Source organism: Oenanthe melanoleuca, chromosome 9, assembly GCF_029582105.1.
Source record: "Oenanthe melanoleuca isolate GR-GAL-2019-014 chromosome 9, OMel1.0, whole genome shotgun sequence".
Classification (NCBI taxonomy): Eukaryota; Metazoa; Chordata; class Aves; order Passeriformes; family Muscicapidae; genus Oenanthe; species Oenanthe melanoleuca.
The window spans coordinates 11583720-11602339 of record NC_079343.1 but is presented as its reverse complement, the minus strand read 5'-3'; the positions used below and the strand labels follow the sequence as shown (position 1 = coordinate 11602339).

At 42.8% G+C, this 18620-nt stretch overlaps 1 protein-coding gene across 2 annotated transcripts in view; it reads left to right on the top strand.

Moving 5' to 3' along the window:
* Positions 1–204: 204 nt before the first annotated feature.
* Positions 205–18620, top strand: part of PLOD2 (procollagen-lysine,2-oxoglutarate 5-dioxygenase 2) — a 49197-nt gene continuing 30781 nt past the window's right edge. Inside the window, exons 1-3 of one of the 2 annotated variants that reach the window (XM_056498885.1) lie at positions 205–539; positions 15117–15208; positions 16643–16779. In XM_056498885.1, the coding sequence (XP_056354860.1) occupies positions 443–539; positions 15117–15208; positions 16643–16779 (326 nt within the window). In that variant the 5' untranslated portion in view covers positions 205–442. The remainder of the gene's footprint in view (positions 540–15116; positions 15209–16642; positions 16780–18620) is intronic. The other variant, XM_056498884.1, reaches the window with a different exon arrangement.

The window sequence follows — 18620 nt, the reverse complement described above, 5'->3', positions numbered from 1 at the left end:
CCGCGGCCCCACCATCCCCACAGTTCCATCCTCCCCGCGGCTCCACCATCCCCGCGGCTCCACCATCCCCACACTTCCATCCTCCCCGCAGCTCCATCCTCCCCGCGGCCCCACCATCCCCGCGGCCCCATCCCCGCCCGTGCAGCGCCGCGCCCGCGGCGGCGGGGCCGAGGCGGGGCTTGGCCGCTCGCCCCTCCCCGGCGGCGGCGGCCCCGTGCGCCCAGAGCGGCTCCTGTTGCGCCGCCGGTGCCCTCGCTGCCGGCCCTCCCAGCGCCTATAAAGCCGGGCGCGGGGGGAGCGCCCCTGGCCGCAGCGCGCCGCGGAGCGGGAGCAGGAGCAGGAGCGGGAGCGGTGCTGCCCGCCGGCTCCCCAGCCTCCGCCTGCGCCGCTCTCCTTCCCACGCCCGCCCCTTTCCCCCGTGCCGGCCGTGCGGAGGGCGAAGATGGCGAGGAGCGGCTCCCGGTGGCCGCGGCTCCTGCTGCTGGCGCTGCTGGCCCTGGCGCTGCGGGCGGCGGCGGAGCGGGGACCCGGCCCCGCAGGTGAGCGGGTGCGGGGCTGGGGTGCGGTGCGGGGGATGGGATTTGGTGGGGGGGGGGGTAGGTTGGGATGCGGTGGGGTGGTGGGTTGGGGTGCGGTGCAGGGGTTGGGATGCCGTGCGGGGTTTGGTTGGGATGCGGTGGGGGGGTTGGGGTGCGGTGCAGGGTTTGGTTGGGATGCGGTGGGGTGGTGGGTTGGGGTGCGGTGCAGGGGTTGGGATGCCGTGCGGGGTTTGGTTGATTGGGATGCGGTGCGGAGATTGGGATGCGGTGGCCGTGCCCGCGGGAGGTGTGTGCGGGCGGCGGGGGTCCGGCGGCATCGGCCGCTTTGTGCCCGCCGGCTCGGCAACATCCGCCGGGAAGGGAAGGCTGGGAGCCGCCGCTCGGCGGGCGATTTATTCATTTCCCGGCGGCCCGTCCCTGCCCCGCACCGTAACGCGCAGCGCTCGGCTCTGGGGGAAGGGGCCGCCGGGGCAGCGCTCCCCAGGTTGCCGTCGAGACGAACCGCTCGGCTGAAAGTGACTTAACCCGCCCACGAGTTCATAGATGCCTAATTCCACTTAAGGAAAAAAAAAAGAAAATAAAAAGGATTCCTTAAGAGGAATCGAGAATCCTAAACTTTCTCTTTGCCTGCTCCCCCTCCTTTTTCTCCCGTCCCCATGAGACAAGGTGTTGATGAACATATTTTTCCAGTGCTTGGAAAAGCAATAGCATCAGTCACTGCTTCTCTGAACTTGAGCAGCTGCTGAGGTTTCCTACTTCGTGCAAAAGTCAGCCAAAGACTGTGCCCCTTTCCATCCCCTGCCTTTTGCTTGTGTAGTGGTTTTTGTTTCAAGGAGCCAGGATGTAGAAAGAAATTTTATCTTCAGCATGTAAAATAAAAAAAAATATATAGAAAATTCCCTCAGAGAGAAGTGTCCAAACACATGTATGTCCAACAATATGCCAAAACTTATTTTTTACTGTTTAGAGTCTGTACTTCTGATTTCTGTTCTAGGCATACAGAGGTATTTCATCCCACTACATTATTACCACATTAAATCCAAAAGAGTTTCATTTCTTGGCTTGTTTTCTCAAGTTATTTTTAATATCTAGCTTAATTTCTTATTAGGTGAACAAGGAAGCTTCTTTATTTGGGCAGCAATTTTTGTCAGCAGATTCTAACTTTGATATTAAAGCCACTGATTTAGTTAAGTAGTGTAAATAGTTAAAATAATTAAAAAAACTGAACCGACTGTTGAAGAATACCAGACCTCTCAATGAAGTTCTGATTTCCAGTTTTCATAATACTTTGCTACTTTTGGTCATTCAGAGTATTTCTCTGAAGGCTATGGTGTGGTTGCTGTGTGTTGAGGGGGGTGTGAGCATTACTCTTCAGCCTTTGCTGCCCCTCGGAATGCACCCCCTGGGGACAGGTTTGAGCAAAAAGCTGAGCTCCTCTCCCTGTTTTCAGGGCAGTGAGGTTGTAAGTCGAACTTCTTTGGAAATCAGTTATGGTGAACAGTTATTTTCTCAAACATATTTATTCAAATAATGTTTTAACTGTGCACTTGAAATGTGGGCTCTCAGGCTGGTGTAAACTAATAGCTGGCGTGGTAAGGATTTTTCTTTAATCCTGCTGCTTTTCAAATGTGTGCAAAGCAGAATCCCTATTCCAGACAGCACTGTATGATTCAGCAACCCAAAAATAGACTGCTTTGTCTATATCAGTAATAAAAATGATTCTACACAAGTTACAGTGCAAGAAAGCACTGATAGGTTTACATATAGGCGTTCATGCAGGAAGACCTTAATTCTTTTTAATTTAGACACGAGTAGCCCGAATTGTAGCAATCTCTGCTGAACTGAAACCACTCTGAGTAGTTTCTTGACCTCAGACTCTGCCTGCTGTGTTACTTGTTTTTAATTCCAATTTTAACCCTTAAATGTTTTCCCTGAGTCTGTGCTATATTACTTGAAGAAGTGCAGACCTTATGGTGCCTCTATTTCTAGAATCTCTTCTTTAATTTCTAGTCTCTTGACACTTTGCACGATTCGGTGTAACACAGCGGGCGAAGACACAATTTACATGTCAGTTTTACTGCAGTCCATTGGTGTTGCTTGCTTGCAACAGAAGCTCTAACAAGACTGTCTGGAACCAGCTGCCAAGCTGCATCTTTGTTTCTTACTAAGACTTAGAAAGGCTTGGAAAAGTGATTGCAGGAGAGCTGCCTGTTGCACAGCGCTGGTCACAGGGAGCAATCAGTGCAGCCCTGTGGCAAAGAGCGTTTGCAGAAATCCCTCTGCGCTCCTGCCTTGGCCGCAGGTTTATGTTTCGGGCAATCACAGAGAAGAGCACTGTTGAGCTCTGAAACACTGGCTCCTGTGTGCTGAAGATGCAAAAGTTCCTGTGTTAAAACATCAGCGCTGAAATATTTCCATTGCACCGCGCTTGCTGCTCGCAGATTGCTTTTCGTGACTCACAGAAAGTCAGGAAACAACGCTGGTGATTGTGTGAGACAGACACTCTCCTGGCAGCAGATGTAAATGATGTTCTCACCTAGGCTGTTTTATCAATCAGTTTGCATGGAAAATGGCTTTGCAGCCTTGACTCTGTTCCCCAGAGCGGCTGTGGCGACTTGGCCGGAGCCGTGCCGAGGCGAGGGGCCCAGGTTGAATGGTGGCCATCAGGTGGGGTTTGAAGTGGGTCCCATGGTTTGTGGCTGTCTGTGTGCCCCCCAAAGCAGGAGGGGTGGCCTGGGGGGCTCCAGCAGCGTGGGTGGCTTCCCGGAGCAGCTGGGCTGGGAGGTGTGGCGGCTCTGAGCCACTGGGCTTTCCTCCACCCCGTGTCCCTCCAGTGCTGGTCACAAATGATTCCAGCAGTAATTGCTGGCTGGTCTGGCTCTGCGAGGGCTCACTTTGAGATACAGCATGTACTGCAGCCATTGGTGTTAATTTGGGCTCAGCCTGAGTGCTCTGAGTGACAGCGATCGATGGGCCTTTCCTTCTGGGTCACCTGTCGTGCCCAAACAAGAAAATTTAGTAATTGAACCTTCCTGACATGCTTACTGGAAGTACTGACAGACTCAGCTTGCTGAAGGAGAGGCCATGAGCACAGCACTCTGTGCCTGCCTCTCTCTCTCTGCCCAGTTTTCTGCCTCTTGCCTCTTCACTGGTGCTGCTTCTGTCTCCTCTTGTCCCACAGTACCTGAAGCTGCTCCATAAACCTGTGCTGTGGAAAAACCTCCTCCAGATCTCTTGGGAGTTTTGTGCCCTTTTTGTGAGGACTGTATGAAAAAGCTGCTCCTTAGAAGAGAAGGGTAGAAGCAGAGGGGGATGAAGCCAGGGCTGACTGCAGTAGACAGTGCTTGGGTTGCCTGTGTCTGGTAATGCAGGTGCCATCAGTGTGCACCACTTAGATGGGAATTACCTGCTCATGGTGATATCTTTAGCCTCCAGCTTTGAAATAAACAGTGAATGATAAATAAAACTCTGTGTAGTGGGAGGTGTGGGTGGTTGGCAGTTAGTTAAAATAGGCAAAAATTGCAGTAGAGGTGCAGAGCAGCAAAGTTGTGCTTTCATCATGTATTTTTCCCTGGAAAATACTCATCCTTGAAGACATCCAAGGTTTGCAGTCTGCTGCACTTGGGTTAGAGGCTGCACAATGCCAGTGTCTTCAGAAAAAAGCAAAAAAAGCCCCAAAAGAAACAAACAAAAAAAAGCAAACAAACAAAAAAAACTCTGTATATTTAATTGGTCAGGCTTTTCTTTCTTTCCTTTCTTTTACCTTCTTCATAGGTGAAGGTAATCATTAATTTGTGGAAGTACACCACAGGGCTGGATGTGACATTGCTTTGCTCTCTGATATGCAGTGGGGTTGCTGCACCTTTGACTGTAAAATGCATTTTCAGTTAAAGCAAGGAGAAGTAAAACAGTTGTGACCTTTATCATCAAGCCTGGATGCTGTAAATTGTGCTGAAGGGGCACAGTGGAATGACTGCTGTGTTTATCTGAGCCAGGGCTGGTTTGTGTGAAGTGTATTTCTGTCAAGGATCTAAACTAACATTATTTCTCAGGGTTTTCTTTAGGCTGGTGGCATGTACTGGAGAGTCATCATTTATAGGCAAGTTTTTAGCTTTTTTCCTCACTGCTGCTTACTTAAGGTTAAGTGACTTCATCTTTTCATGGGGAAGTGTTTAGTTTGTCTGTTGAATTAGCACTATTGCACTGTTCAATCAAAAGCAGTATCTTTCCATTTGTGTAGAGCTGCCAGTCTGAATTACAAATTAATTGACATGCTGCTCAAGTGAATTCCCTTGTCATGGGGAGTAAACATGGTCACAGTAAGGGCATTTTTATTTTCATTTATAATGTTAATTTTTTATAATTTTTGAGGGACCGGTTGCAAACAGGTTGGAAGGGAAGAATATTTTTGATCCCTCTTAATTTGAACAGTAGCAGGTTTCTCTGCAGCACAAAATACAACTTGATCAAACAGATTAGCAGCAGGTATGTGTCTCATGTGTGGTAATGTAGCTCTAGGGAATAAATGACACTTAACTCTCAGGGAATAAATGCTTGGAAGCACAGCCTGACACTACAGGTAACTTTAGCATTAATAGAACTGCTTCTAGATTTTTTTTCCTTAAGGTGAATTTGATTTTAAAAATATGGATGATACTGGTGATAAGGAGACTAAATACATTGTCGCAGTTTTATCCCAGATGTCTATTTTTGTAAGGAAAGAGCAAGTATGTTTTTAAAGCTGCAGTATTTGTAATTAATGGAAACATTGTAAAGGAAAAAAGGACAAAAAAATCCTAAACAAAAATAGGCATATAATTTAAGTGCTGCTCCTTTGAAAATGAATTCTGTACCTGTGGTTCTGTGCTGAATGAGCCCATTCTTGGTGGAATCAGTTGTGCAGAAATGAATCAACATCTGACAGCATTGCTCTTTTATTTATTTATTTTTTAAGTAAAAATAGACTGTTTAATTTTGTAATTTATGTGAAACTTTAATACAGTCTTTGTAAGCATTTTACCTAATTCTGCTCTAGCTCACTGTAAAGCCATTGTGTTGGATCAGAACCAGGCCCATACCTTTAATACCTGAAGTTGCTGAGTGAAATGTATGATGTTAAAAACACCTTTAAATATACATCATACATGGCCTGTCGTGGTGTCTTGTGTCACAAGCAGGACAGAATTTTTTATCTAATGGTTTGAAGGATTGTACAGGACAGGGCACATATGTGGAGTTTAAATTTCTTGTTCACACAGAAAAGGGAACTTTGAAAAGTATGAGTTTTGTTTTTTTTTTTCTGGGTGGTGTCACTTGTGTGTGAAGGATTTTACATGTCCAGTGTTCGGACACAGGGCCAGATGTGAAGCTGTAGGGCAGCTCTTTCAAGTGACCTGACTGATCTGGGTGGCAGCATCTGCTTACAGCATGAGCCACAGTGCAGGCACGAAGGACAGCAAAGGACAGCTGTGGATCTTCAGGATGGCCCCACTTCCAGCTTCAATTCCTTTATTTTTAAAGACCACTCAAAGGAGAAACTATTATTGCAAATCTTAACTGCTGAGTTTCATTGATGGCTTGATTAGCTGTCAAAAGATTAACTTCAGCAATGCCTGGTGCTGTGTGTGACCTTCTGTTTAAACAGCTGGGTTTGTTAAACAACAGCCCAGGAAGAAACATGCTTTTCTCCAGATACATATTTATGAGAGAGACAAGAGAGGGCAAGGCTACAAAAAGGCAGAAGCTGAGTAAACTTTCTCACTTAGGCAGCTGATGCTAATTGTGTCCTGCTCTCAGCTGCACAGCCCTGATGACAGTTCATAGCAGGGCTGTCCAAGCCAGGCACAGACAGTGCCATGACTCCCTGTGCTCTGCTCTCAAGATTTTTGTGGTTTGATTTCTGTTTGGGCACCCATAAACAGCTGCAAACCTGATCTGTTCCCCATTTGTCAGGAAGTTAGGCAGCTAGGAGTTCCTTCATGCATGGCAATGATGTCATTTACAAACAGTCAATTTTAATTTTTTTCTTAGTTTGGGAGCTAAGGAGCATGTCTTATCTTTGCTTTAATGCAGAATAGCTGACTCAGTACATAGGGTCTCATCCAAGTCCTCTGAAGCTGATGGAAAAACACTTTTCTGCTGCTGTGTTTGGCTTTGTTCAACTATCAAAACAAGGAAATCTTGCATTAGAGTGAGTGCAGGCCTGAGCACTGGCCAGTGCTGCACTCAGGGCTGCCCTGCATGATTGATGAGTGCACATACAGCTCTTAATGAGCTCTTGTTGACTATATATTCAATATACTGAATTAGAAGAAAGTAAGTTAAGAGCTGAGACATAATCAGCTTTCAAATGCTTCCTGAAATCAGTTGTGTATTGGGAGTTCCTGCTAGTCTTTGACAATGTGTGTAGGTATGGATATATACGGAAAGAGCTGTGATTTGTGTGTCACAAATTTTTATTTAATTGATTTGGAACCGGCTCTGTTCAACATTTGATCATTTTAATGTCACTGTTTTAGCTGCTGTGATATCAGAAGCAATGTGATAGAAGACAGCAGCTCTGTACACTTGCCATTTGAGTCAGTCTGCATGGAAGAGGAAAATGCCTGTTCACACCACTGCTGCTGTGAATTAAAGCCTGAGGGAAATTCAGTTTGCAGAAAAGAAAATAAATAAAAAAGAATTTTAGTGTCCTGTCCAGGGGCCATGTATTAGCAAGTGCTAATCCAGCATAAATTCTCTACTGTGAGAAAATTCAGAGCAGCTCTTGCTTAGTGTAAGGATGTGGTTTTGCTAACTCAGCTTCTCTGTTCCTTTAAAACACCGGAGAACAGGGAGAGCTCTGTGACAGGCAGCGTGTACTGTGGCTGAGGAAATTGCAACAGTACCAACTATTAAAGGAATTGACAGTGGGTGGTGATACTTTCTTTCCTTAGAGAGCTCCTGAAAGCTTCTGGCCTTTGTTAGATGTATTCTCTGTCTTGGGACAGTGTTGGCAGCTTTGTAGCAGCAGCTATTGATTGCTCTGCAGCTTCAGCAAGGTTTAGAGATAACATGGAAGAGCACAGGAAGGATAATCCACAGACAGCCCATGCACTGAGTGATCCTGATAACCATAATTGCCAGTTGTGGCTATAAACTGTTTGCAACAGCTTAAAGACACAAGTTTTTGTGGGTGGTAGCAGAGTTGATACCTGTCTACCTCCATTACTTCTGCAAAACTTTATACCATCAAAAGAAAGATTTCTACAAATCTATTAGTAGCTGGCCAATAAGAATCTCATAAGTTTTTGGAAATTACAAAAGTAGTGTTTGTGTTATTGTCTGTGTTTTGCAGTAAGACATGGATGCATAGAAATGCAGAGATTAAAGGGAGGTTTGTCATACAGAGGAAAACAGATCAAACTGAGGTCTGTACAGTAAGGTCTGCTTCTTCAAATTCTGGCCTTTAAAAACACTGGTTCTTAGAAAACTTCCCTGACACAAGGATTGTATTGGTATAGAAAATCAGTATGTACTATGTGTTTGGCAATCCATGACTGGTCTTAACTTGCTATATGTTAATTGTAATTTTATCTTCTATTTTAACTTGTACTGCTTTCTGATCTTTCATGAGCATTTCAAGCATATTTTCTCTCCCATCCAAGGATAGTTTTTAGCATCAATCCAGCCATGCTACTGAACTGCAGAGAATCCAGTGTTATGTGTTCATGGCTCTGTTCAGTGGGACTTTGGAGCCAGTCTGCCTCTCAGGGAGGCAGTGAAGTGTGGGATGAGTGGAGGCATGCAGCAGGGTCTGTGCAGAGCAGAAGACAACTCTACTGTACAAAGATCACGTTAAAAAAACTTCAGGACTCCCAAGTATGAAGTAGTATTGTTTTATGCCCCAGTCATCCTTCTCCCTCCTGCAGTGTAATGCACATTTATTTCCTGAGAAAAGAAGATGGCCATGTTTGCTATTTCAGCACATTGTTGTGTTTCTAAAGAATCCTAGGGGGAAAATAAACAGCTGTCGGATGGCTCTGTCTTTTCTCTCTTTATGCCAAAAGTTTTATTTGACCAGAAACTCTTCTGTTGGCTGACTACTTCATGTGAGCTTATGTCATGTCATAAGCTCTCACTGGATGTGTATATACACATATATGTATGTCCATATAGTTTGTGTTTTTCTCATTGTGTACTTAAGTTCTTTGTTTGCTGCTGGATTACAGTAACCAAACATATGTCTGTAGGTATAACTTATAATCATGGTTACATTCTATATGATGGGTTTTCCCCATCTCCAGCTGTTTGACATCTTTCAGAGTATGTGGCTTTTCAAATATTTTGTTTGACACAGAATCTAAAGTTTAGGCAATAACTCCTACTCACAGTGGAAAATTCAAATTCCTTTTTGAAAAGTCTAATATTGCCTTTGTGGATGATAAGTGTAAGAGTGTGTTGTGCAAAAATATCTGGATTTTGAAAGTGCTCTTTGGTATTTTAGTTATCTTAATGGTTCTTGGGATTTTGAACATACAGTCCGGGTCCATATAAATAGGAAAGTTGCTGCTGGCACCACTGGAAATTCTCTAGTTACCTGCAGAGCTTGTCTTGAAAGCATGTGGAAAGGTTGGGTTTTGTGCTCTTTAAGTCTGGCAAGAGGAATCCATGCTGAGAACAGTTTTCCAGTTGTGTTGAGCTTTAGTGCATTTCTCCAGTGACAGAAGCTTCTGTAGGTGTCAAGGCATGCTGAATCAAGTCTGTGCTTTGCTTGGGGCTTGTTTGGGGTTTTGTTTCTTCCTTTTTATTGTTCTTTTTCTTTGTTTGTGGGAAACTGTATCCTGTTGGTTTCCTACATTAATAGAGATTCAGGAGACATAGTAGATAATTATATAGCTTTATCAATGAGCTTGGATGCATCCATGTGCTTCTTCCAGGCATCTTCCAGCCTGTGCTTTAGTACCACCAGACCTTTCTTTTCCATTTTATATGCTTTTTTCTTCCCCTTAAATCCACAAAGGTATTCCTAGTATCCTTCCAGTTTTGAAGCTTTTTCTGTGATATCTAACTGGTTTATTAACTTGCTGTTGATTTATTTTGCACATTGTAATAACTAACTTTGTGTATCAATCTTTCTGTATCAATTAAATGAGCAATAATTCCTGTGTTGAGCACCTCAGGGTGGGATGTAATCTGCAAACAGGAAAGTAGGCTGTTTTATGTAGACTCTAGAATATGGATAAAAATATATTACAAGTACCAAATATCATTTGTTTACCATTATAAGCCATTAGTTTTAAAGATATAGGTTTTAATGTGGTACCATGAACAGATGTCCTTTGATCATCCAGCTCACTTCTGCTCCAGAGAAGTCTGTAGTACTTGAATCCAAGTCAGCTTCTGTGTGGCTGTGAGCAATATGTTCAGTTTTGGCTGCTCTGAAGCTACTATACTAGTGCCCACAACCCCTGGTAGAAATTATGTAGTAATCTCTGAGAGTGTTCATTCAAGATAAATAAGAACCATGTGGGTGTGTGAGGAATGACTGTAGTTCTTTGCATGCTTCTTTGCCAGGATACAAGGAGAAAGGTCACTGTGCTTAAAGCCGTCCTACCACGGCAATTCCTGGCTTAGACCTTGCCAGGCAATTAATTCACTGAAGGAAAAGGCTCTGGGTTGTTGGTCTTCTTTCTGGAAATAAATATTTGTTATGCAGAAGGTAGCAGAAAAAAAAGAATGATTTGTTTTGATAAAGTTTCACTGGGTTTCCTAATGTGCTGCATGTGCTCCATGTGCAGTGTTGTTGTCTTTCACAACTTGTGTGCTAGAGGGTTTCTAATTTGCATGTAAAAATGAATTCTGTTAGTCACTGGATATACTTTTCTTGGCTAAATGCATGCCCTCTCGGGCTTGTTTTCAAAACAGAACAGCTGTGTTGTGGGTGTAACTATTGGAAATCTGTCTGACACAATTTCATCCCAGTAACTGAACACATACCTGGCATGCAGCTCTTGGGAGATTTTTTTCATGCTTTCCTGTTGAACTGCAGCATAGGGTTTACATTTCCTTTTTACACAAACTGACTTGTGGGAATAAATGCCAAGCTGAGCATTTATTTTACTCCCATCAGTGAGTGCCAGGGTGCCTCTGGCAGCTGTGAGTGGGGAGCCAGCAGCCCCCACCCTCTGTGGCAGGAGAGTGGGGAGCAGTGGGAGCCCCTGCTGTGGCTTGGTCTCATGCAAGTTTGCTCTTTGAGCATGCTGTTCCTGTTGAAGACACTCCCAGGATGGTATTTGTCCCTGTGTGGGGTGGACAGCCAGGCTGAGCTGCAGAGCTCAAGCTGATGTGTAAGTCACACAGCAGAGCTCCTTAGGGTGGACACTCCATGGAGGGCAGGGGTTTGTGGAGGGGATGGTGGAGCAGGAATAGTGTCTAGCTGCTAATGGAATTGCTTGTGGGGGTTTTGCAGTGGGGATACCAGGCCACAGTGGCAGATTGGGGTGTCCTGCTGTGCCTGGGTCTTCATTGCACAGCTGGAGACAGGGATGCTGCTGGGGGCTCTGGGCACTCTCAGCCTGTGCAGGGAGGGCTGTGGTGCAGCCCTGAACCTCTGCACCCACAGGGTGTCCTGGGGCCAAACCTGCTCCCTGGACACTGTGGGTGGCAGCAGCTGAAATAGCATAGCTCATCCCAAAATGGAAATGACACTTGGATAAACTTACTGCCTTGGGAGGGCTGTGCTTCACATTGACTCTCCTGTGAGATGGTGAAAGTCACTTTGCATCCATGTTGCTGCTCAGAACTGGGGGAAGTGTTCCAAGAAGTTGTTGTACCTCAATGTAGTGAGCAAGGAATAGATTTTTCAAAGTGAATGAAGTTTAAAAGTTTAAAAAGGAATTAGCAGAAATATTTAGTGGTCAGAAGCTTTTTCTTCTCACTTCCACTGGAAGAAACAAACATCTCCCATGTCTGGTGGAAATCTGCCAGTGAAACTGTGCAAGTTATCACGTCTAAATATAGTCACAGCAACGTACAGGAACTAGGTTAATATTTTTTATTAGCTGGATAAGAATGGTTCTGCTTTCCTCATTTGGTCAATAATACCCTCTATCATGTGCCAAGGTAACTATCATTTACTGCAGTTTGCATTGTCTCTCCATATATACCATATAGAGAATAAAAACATGTTTCTCTGCTCTTTGGTCAGACACAGCTTTAAAAAAAAAAAAAAAAAAAAAAAGAAACCACCCTACAAACCAAAAAAAAACCACAAAAAAACCCCAAAAAACAGAGGCCCCAGTGAAGACTAAGTAATCTATAAGAAACTCTAATTCTAAAGATCTAAAGGGACTTCAAATGCTATAATTACACTTCTGCTGCACTTAAAAGTTATTTGAGTACCACCTGCACTTAAAAGTCAGTGGTGCAACACAGACATGAAATAAAGCCTCTTAAGCTTCTTCAACTCTCATTAAAAAAACAAAAGACAATGGGTAAACATGTTAAAAAGAAACCATTTCCAATGTAAAAAGTACCTTTAAAATAGCTTTCTTTTGTTCTGTTTGCAAACCCCACTCAGACAGCCCATGTAGATTGCTTCATTGTCTGTTGGTGCAGTTCAGGCTCTTTTGCCATTTCCTATCAGTATAAACTGTATTATTTGCCTGCTCAGCTTTCTTTCTTTTGTAAAGCTCAGGTTGAGATCCCTTATGATTTGGCACATTGTTCTGTTTCCTCCTGTTCCACAATGGTCAAGTAACATACCAGACTCCAAAGTGAATCTTGAAATACATGAATAATGTGTATTCCATTAAGAGAGAGTAACAATATCCCATAAAGAACAGTAGATTATTTTTTGCTTGCCAAACTGTACTTGTATGTTAGTTTAAACTTTTTTTGACTTAGTAACTGTGGAAGGAATCTGTTGCAGCCCACATTTTGTCATTTACATCATGTTGTCAAGTACAGATTTTTGAGCTCTTTGCTGTTAGCATTTCTCAGCAATGTGTAGGTGTGAAATATGCCTACTTCAAACCAAATTCCATGGTTATAGTCAGTGATCTGGTCACCTAGGAAACTTTTAATAATGGATCCACTTGGGTTGATTATGCAATTCTGGTATGATCAGATTTTTCCAGTTCTCTGTAATTTGAAAATGTAGTGCTTGACCAAAAAAGTAGTCGTAATTTCCTTCATAGAGGAAAACCCTCCTCTGTCATCAGTTCTGTTTTAGTCACAGTCTAAGATACAATGTTCTTTATTAATTTTGTAGTGATTTCAGTAGAATTACTTGAAATTGCATGATCTTTATAATAAATTGTCTGGAAGGTATTGAGCCATTATTGCTCTGTTTCTGTCTCCTTGTAAGTCCATGTGCCTCAGTGCCCTGAGGTCCTCCTGTCCTTTTGAGATGTACTTGGGGAATTTTCTTTTGATTCTTTGCTACAAAAAGTCTGCTGGCCCTTAAAGGAGGAGGAAAAAGGTGGAGCAATTAATCTTCTAAATCTGGCTTCCCAAAATTTTTGGATGTTCAAGTTGAGTTGATGGAAGAATTTGCAATGTTTCCAGTTTCTTCTTTGTTGCATATTGTATTGCAGGAGTGTGAGTCTGGTTCTGTAGAGCCAGCAGTGAAAATTGTCTCTAGGACCTTTGAGGAAAAGGATTGTGCATTGTCCCCCTGTTCCCCCATGCCTCCCAGACACCCTCAGTCAAAGGAGGAAAAAAACCCAAAACAGTGATAGCAGGATGTGAGAGGAATCCACAAAATTGTGTGTAGTGGGGAGGGCAGGTAGAAATGTTGTCTGCAGCTGAGGAACTTGGGCAGTGTCAGATAAAATTGCAGGAGCCCTGCTCAAGGCACAGATTGTTTTGGTGGTGTAGGTACTGGGCACAGGATGCTGTCACTGCTTAAGGGTTGCATCTGTTCAGGGAGTGACTCAGGAAGAGCCAGGTCACAAAGCAGATCAAGTGTTCTGCAGTTTGCAGAAACACCACCTGAGTCACCCTTAAACTGAGACCAGTAGCAAAAGCAGAGTTTCCATGTGTTTGTCTTAGCCCTGCTGTACCCCATGTATACCAGCAGAGCTGCTGGTGAGGATGGAGCAGCCAGACCACTGTCAGACCTGGCAGGATGCTCTGGTGACTTGGGCTGAACCTGAGCCATATTTCAGTGGAAAGAGAAAGGAAAGTGCCACCTGAGCCTGCTCTGCAGAGTTTGTCTGCTGTGGCTGCTTCAAGCAGACTTGAATTTCATTAGAACAGGGGGTTTTATGTTTCTCTACAAACTATGTCTGTATTCTGACAGGAATTTCTGTCTGAGTCAATACACTTGAAGTATTGGCTGCAGAGTATTGCATGAGTGAGTTGCAAGGTGCATTTCTTCTACAACGTGGGAACTGGGTCATCATGTTTTGTGTTAACTCTTGCTGGTGTCACATAAAGCAAAATGGGAAGTGGTGAGTGGTTTGAACACACTCAGGATGAATTTGGTCTCTGAGGATGCTAAGCCTGTGGTGGTGGACACAGCTGAAGAGTTAATTGGAATGTTTTCCACAGCAGACACTTGTGCACATGTTGCTGGATTGAGAAAGGTAAATCCAGAGGATGCTTTTTTGGCAAGTAATGCAGTAACAGGCATTCTGTCTGGAATACTCATCATAGGTGATTAATTTTATTTTATTGCAAGGATTGATCTCATGGGCTCTGTTTAGAGGGCAGCTGTTGCTTGAATTGGGGAAACTGCAATGTACTCTGGCATCCAGGCTGGTCTGATTAAATACTTCATTTTAGATAGGGATAAAGCTTCAAATTATAGCTTCAAATTATTTGGTTTCATTATGCAGCATATTGCATAGGGTTCTAAATGTTGTTCAGTAGTTTAATTGGGAAGCTATTTAGTGGAAATTCATGACCCCATTCGAACTGTGTTAAAAGCTCTGGAATGTGAAGAGGAAATTGATTGCATGGTCACTTGCCTGTGTGCAGGAAGAGGGCAAAATTAGCAGTGCTGTAATGTACATATGCTCTGAATAAAAAAAAACCAAAAAAAAACCCAAGGAAACTCCTTGCTTTTCTGTGTCTGCCCAAGGGCTTAAAAGCACTAAATGCTGTTTGTTGGGGGATTGATTTCATTGTTTTGTTGGTTTTTTTAAAGTTTATTTTCATGAAGAGTATGCACCATTGGCTTTCAGGGGAGCTCCTGGGGTTGGGTGAAGTTTTCTTACCACCACTCAGTCCTGTGGTAAGAGGTAGCATGATTACCTCAGACTGAAAAGTAGAAGGTTATTTTTGTTTTGAAAATTTCTTCCTGTCCAGTAGTCACACTGGCTTTGTTTTTGTGTCTTAAACTATTTGTTTACAGAGTAAATAGACTTACTTTGTCTTCCAGAGGATAATTTTAAATAGAGCACCTTGCCCATAGCAGTTGTTTGGAAATGTCTCACACCTATACTGTGGCAGTGTATTTGCCTCCTCTCTTTGAATGAGATACAGAAAGTCATGAAGCCCCCTGAGCTAGTGCTGCTGTTCATTGCATTTTATGTTACAAACTGTGCCCTGAAAGCATATTAATACATGTTCTTTTCTTTTCTTCCTCAGATAAACTTCTAGTCTTTACTGTAGCAACTAAAGAAACCGATGGCTTTCACCGTTTCATGCGAACTGCAAAGCATTTCAACTACACAGTAAAGGTATTGTGTGTTTTGTATTAAAGTGTTTTGTACCAGGTACCTGTGCTGTCCATGCTGTGAAACAGAACCAGTAAGTGGCAGGTGACCTTGCCTTAGTTCATTGTGTGCTGGGACAGGGAAGCAGCAGCAGAGCTGGGGAGCAGGAAGGGCTCTTGCTGCTCTCCCTGTTGCTCACCTGCTGATGCCTCTCTGAACAAGCCTTAGGAGCTGCTTCAGGGGTTTGTAGCTATCATGGTCAGCATCCTTCTCATTCACAGGTTCTGTCACATTTTACCACAGAGCCTGTTTTTTCAGTGTGGCTGATTTTGTTTGTGTGAACACCTCTGGGAGCTGTACTGCACTCAAGGGCTTTGGGTCCCCTTCCTTGAGCAAGGCTGGAACACTGCTGCACGGAAAGAAGGAGGATCACAACTGAAAATTTCTCTGTTTCCCAGGAACCTGTAATTTCTGAGAGGACAATACATTTCTATCATTCTTGCCAGCCTTTTCTGCCTTGCTCCACGCCTCTGTATGTCACGTACTTAGGTTGGCCTCTACATGACCTTGGGAAAAAGGGAGGTGCTAAACTTCTAAACTTTCCCCACAAATTGGTTCTGCCAAGAAAAAGTCCAGGAATTCAGATGCTATTATGAAATTTTTCTGCTTACTTAACACAGTGCCTGCACTATAAATAGGAAATTATTTGGGTCTTTGACTTCTACCACTGAATTTAGAGGACTGAGAGAACCTTTCCTAATATGATAAAGCTGTACTAGAGCACCTGAGCAGAGCAGCCTGAGCTCTGGATACATCTTTTAGCTTTGCAGATTTGTCCAAAACATAATGCAATGTAGTTTTTCCAGGCTTTATATGTTCCAAAAACATTATGTTCAAAACACAAGAGCTCTTTTTTTGGCATGTAATCTGCTATAGTGCTTGACTGGGGAGGAGTTTTATGTTTAACTGAGTTTTAGTAGTGAGCTGGGTACTGGGAAACCATCCTTCCCTATTTGTAAAAAAAGTTTGCAATTTGTATTAGTTATACCCTGATCCATCAAGGTCTTTTGTGCCTCCTGTTCCTAAAGGGAAGTTATTGAATTTCAAAGGTCTCATTCAGAATGTTTTTCTAATACAAATTTTGAAGCAATCCTTAGCTTTTCTTTTATATTTTTTTTTTTTTTTCTGAAGGAGACACATTTGAGTAAATGGCAGTAGCAGGCAACTGCTTGATTCTTATTTGGTTAAAAAATGTCTCTCTCATGTTTTTGCAGTGATGTCATTGTGCTGAATGTTGCTTCAGACATGAAAAACTTATGATGCTGGAAATGCTGGCTTGCTATGCTTTAATGTGTTGCTTCTGCTTTAGCATCTGTTTTCAATAAGGGTCTGCTTTAAAAAAGCCTTATGGGTTTGGGTACTAGCAAAAAGTGCTTTTTATTCCCCCTCTTATTCCAGGTTCTTGGCAAAGGTGAAGAATGGAAAGGTGGTGAGCTGCCCAACTCAATTGGTGGAGGGCAGAAAGTTCGACTGCTGAAAGAAGGGATTGAAAGCTACGCTGAGCAAGAGGACTTGGTTGTACTGTTTGTTGAATGGTGAGCAAACCTGACTTCTTGTCTCTGTTTTAGTTTGGGTAGACATGCAATAGCAGCTGCTGTGACATGCTGACAGTTGCATGATGCTTTTGTTCTTCACTGTGTTATTTGAGGGAGTTTGTGTCATTTTTTCTTCATTCATAAAAATAGTAGATTGCTTTTGGAGCAATATATAACAGATTTACAGATTTACTTGTTCATAGTTCTGCTGCCTCGAGGGGGTAAAAAAATGTTGCTGACAGGCATTTAGGCAAGCATTTGTCCTCTCCCTGTTCACTGCAGTGAGAGCAGGATGTGGCTGCAGGCTGGGAGTGTGGCTGGGAGGGGGAGCAAAAGCAGCTCCAGAAATAAAGTGTCCAGGAGGGACCAGAGGCACAATCTTGTTCCATGAAGTAACAGTGATATGGAGGAAGCTGGAAAATGGCTCCCTGAGGAAAGCATTTAACAGGAGAACTTCTCTGTGCTAGAGTTAATTTGTTGTTTTGTATAAGTTAACACTTTGGGAAAGTTGGAGTAGCCTATTAAACTGGTAGCAAATTCAGATATGTTAATTAATTTTCTGTTCCAATTTTACCTCTTGTGATAAGTAAAAGAAATACCTAGAAAGCAAAAAAATCTAGATAATTTTCATTAATTTATCATTATAAGGGATACTTATTATGCTGAATTTTATTTTTTTTCTGCTTAGGTCTGTAAAAGTTACCCAGTTTGGAGGTATACATCCAGTTTTTGAATTTCTTTTCTTATTGATTTGTTCAATTTTGCATTTGCTAAGTGGAAAAAGAATCTTTCTAAAAGTAAATACATTATATGTTTGTTCATAGTGTTGACCTACTAATCATAAAAGAACTGAAACTTTTAAAGGTTAATTTCAAAGATTTTGTCTGTGCTAAAGCTCAGCTGAATCAAGCATTCCCCCAATGTTTTCTACTAACATTGAATTTCTTTGTTTCTGAATTTATTATCCTAATTTATAACTATTTTCTTCCTATGTGGTATAATATGCAAATTTATTATCAAATTGGTACAAAGGTCTAGTTCAAATTTTCTCCATCATAATTTACCCTCTGGAGGGATAGGCTGTCTGCTGGCATGGGTGAGAGAGTACAGAGGACCATGTGTGTCAAAGTGCAAAAGCCAAAAATCTTTCTTCCCATGAAAAATCACAGGATTTAAGGCCTCCCAAGCTCCTGAAGTCAGAAATCCCAAGTACATATTTATTTAAAGCTGGTGGAACTGATCCCAGACAGGAGAGAAAAGACCAGTTTGCTGATTCTAGTATAATGTTTTAATTCTAATGAGCTTTTTCATTTCCAGAAATCCTGGTTTGCTATTTAAAGGCTGATCAATGTACCAGTAAGTTTGGAAAAGACAAATGTCATGAACTTCCTTTCTTCTTCAAGTGTTTTTTATTATATTCATTGTGAAGCATTTGGAATATTAATCTTGGGGGTGGGGAAAGGAAATATCTGGTTTGCTTACTGTAACTAGGCAAGTAATTTCTAGGGAACTGTTTACTTAACAAACTTAGTTTCTTGGTTAGTTTTTTTTTCCAGCAGTTTGTTACATGGCTCAAAATTCTGGAAATAGTTTGAGCTTCTTCTGTGGACAGCTTGTGCCTATGTGTAGATAGCAAAATGCCTGCAGATGGAACACCATTTAAATTAGGCTTGCTTTTGCTTGAGCTAACTTCTGGTTTATTTTGGACCATTTCAGATTGAACTGGCTAATGGCCAGTGTAGACTGGATGAATTGGTTGGTGTTGTGACTGTCCATCCAGAACTCCCATAGACATCTCTTTGTATCATGGAAGAATTTTGATGCCTCTCTGTTTGTTGTTT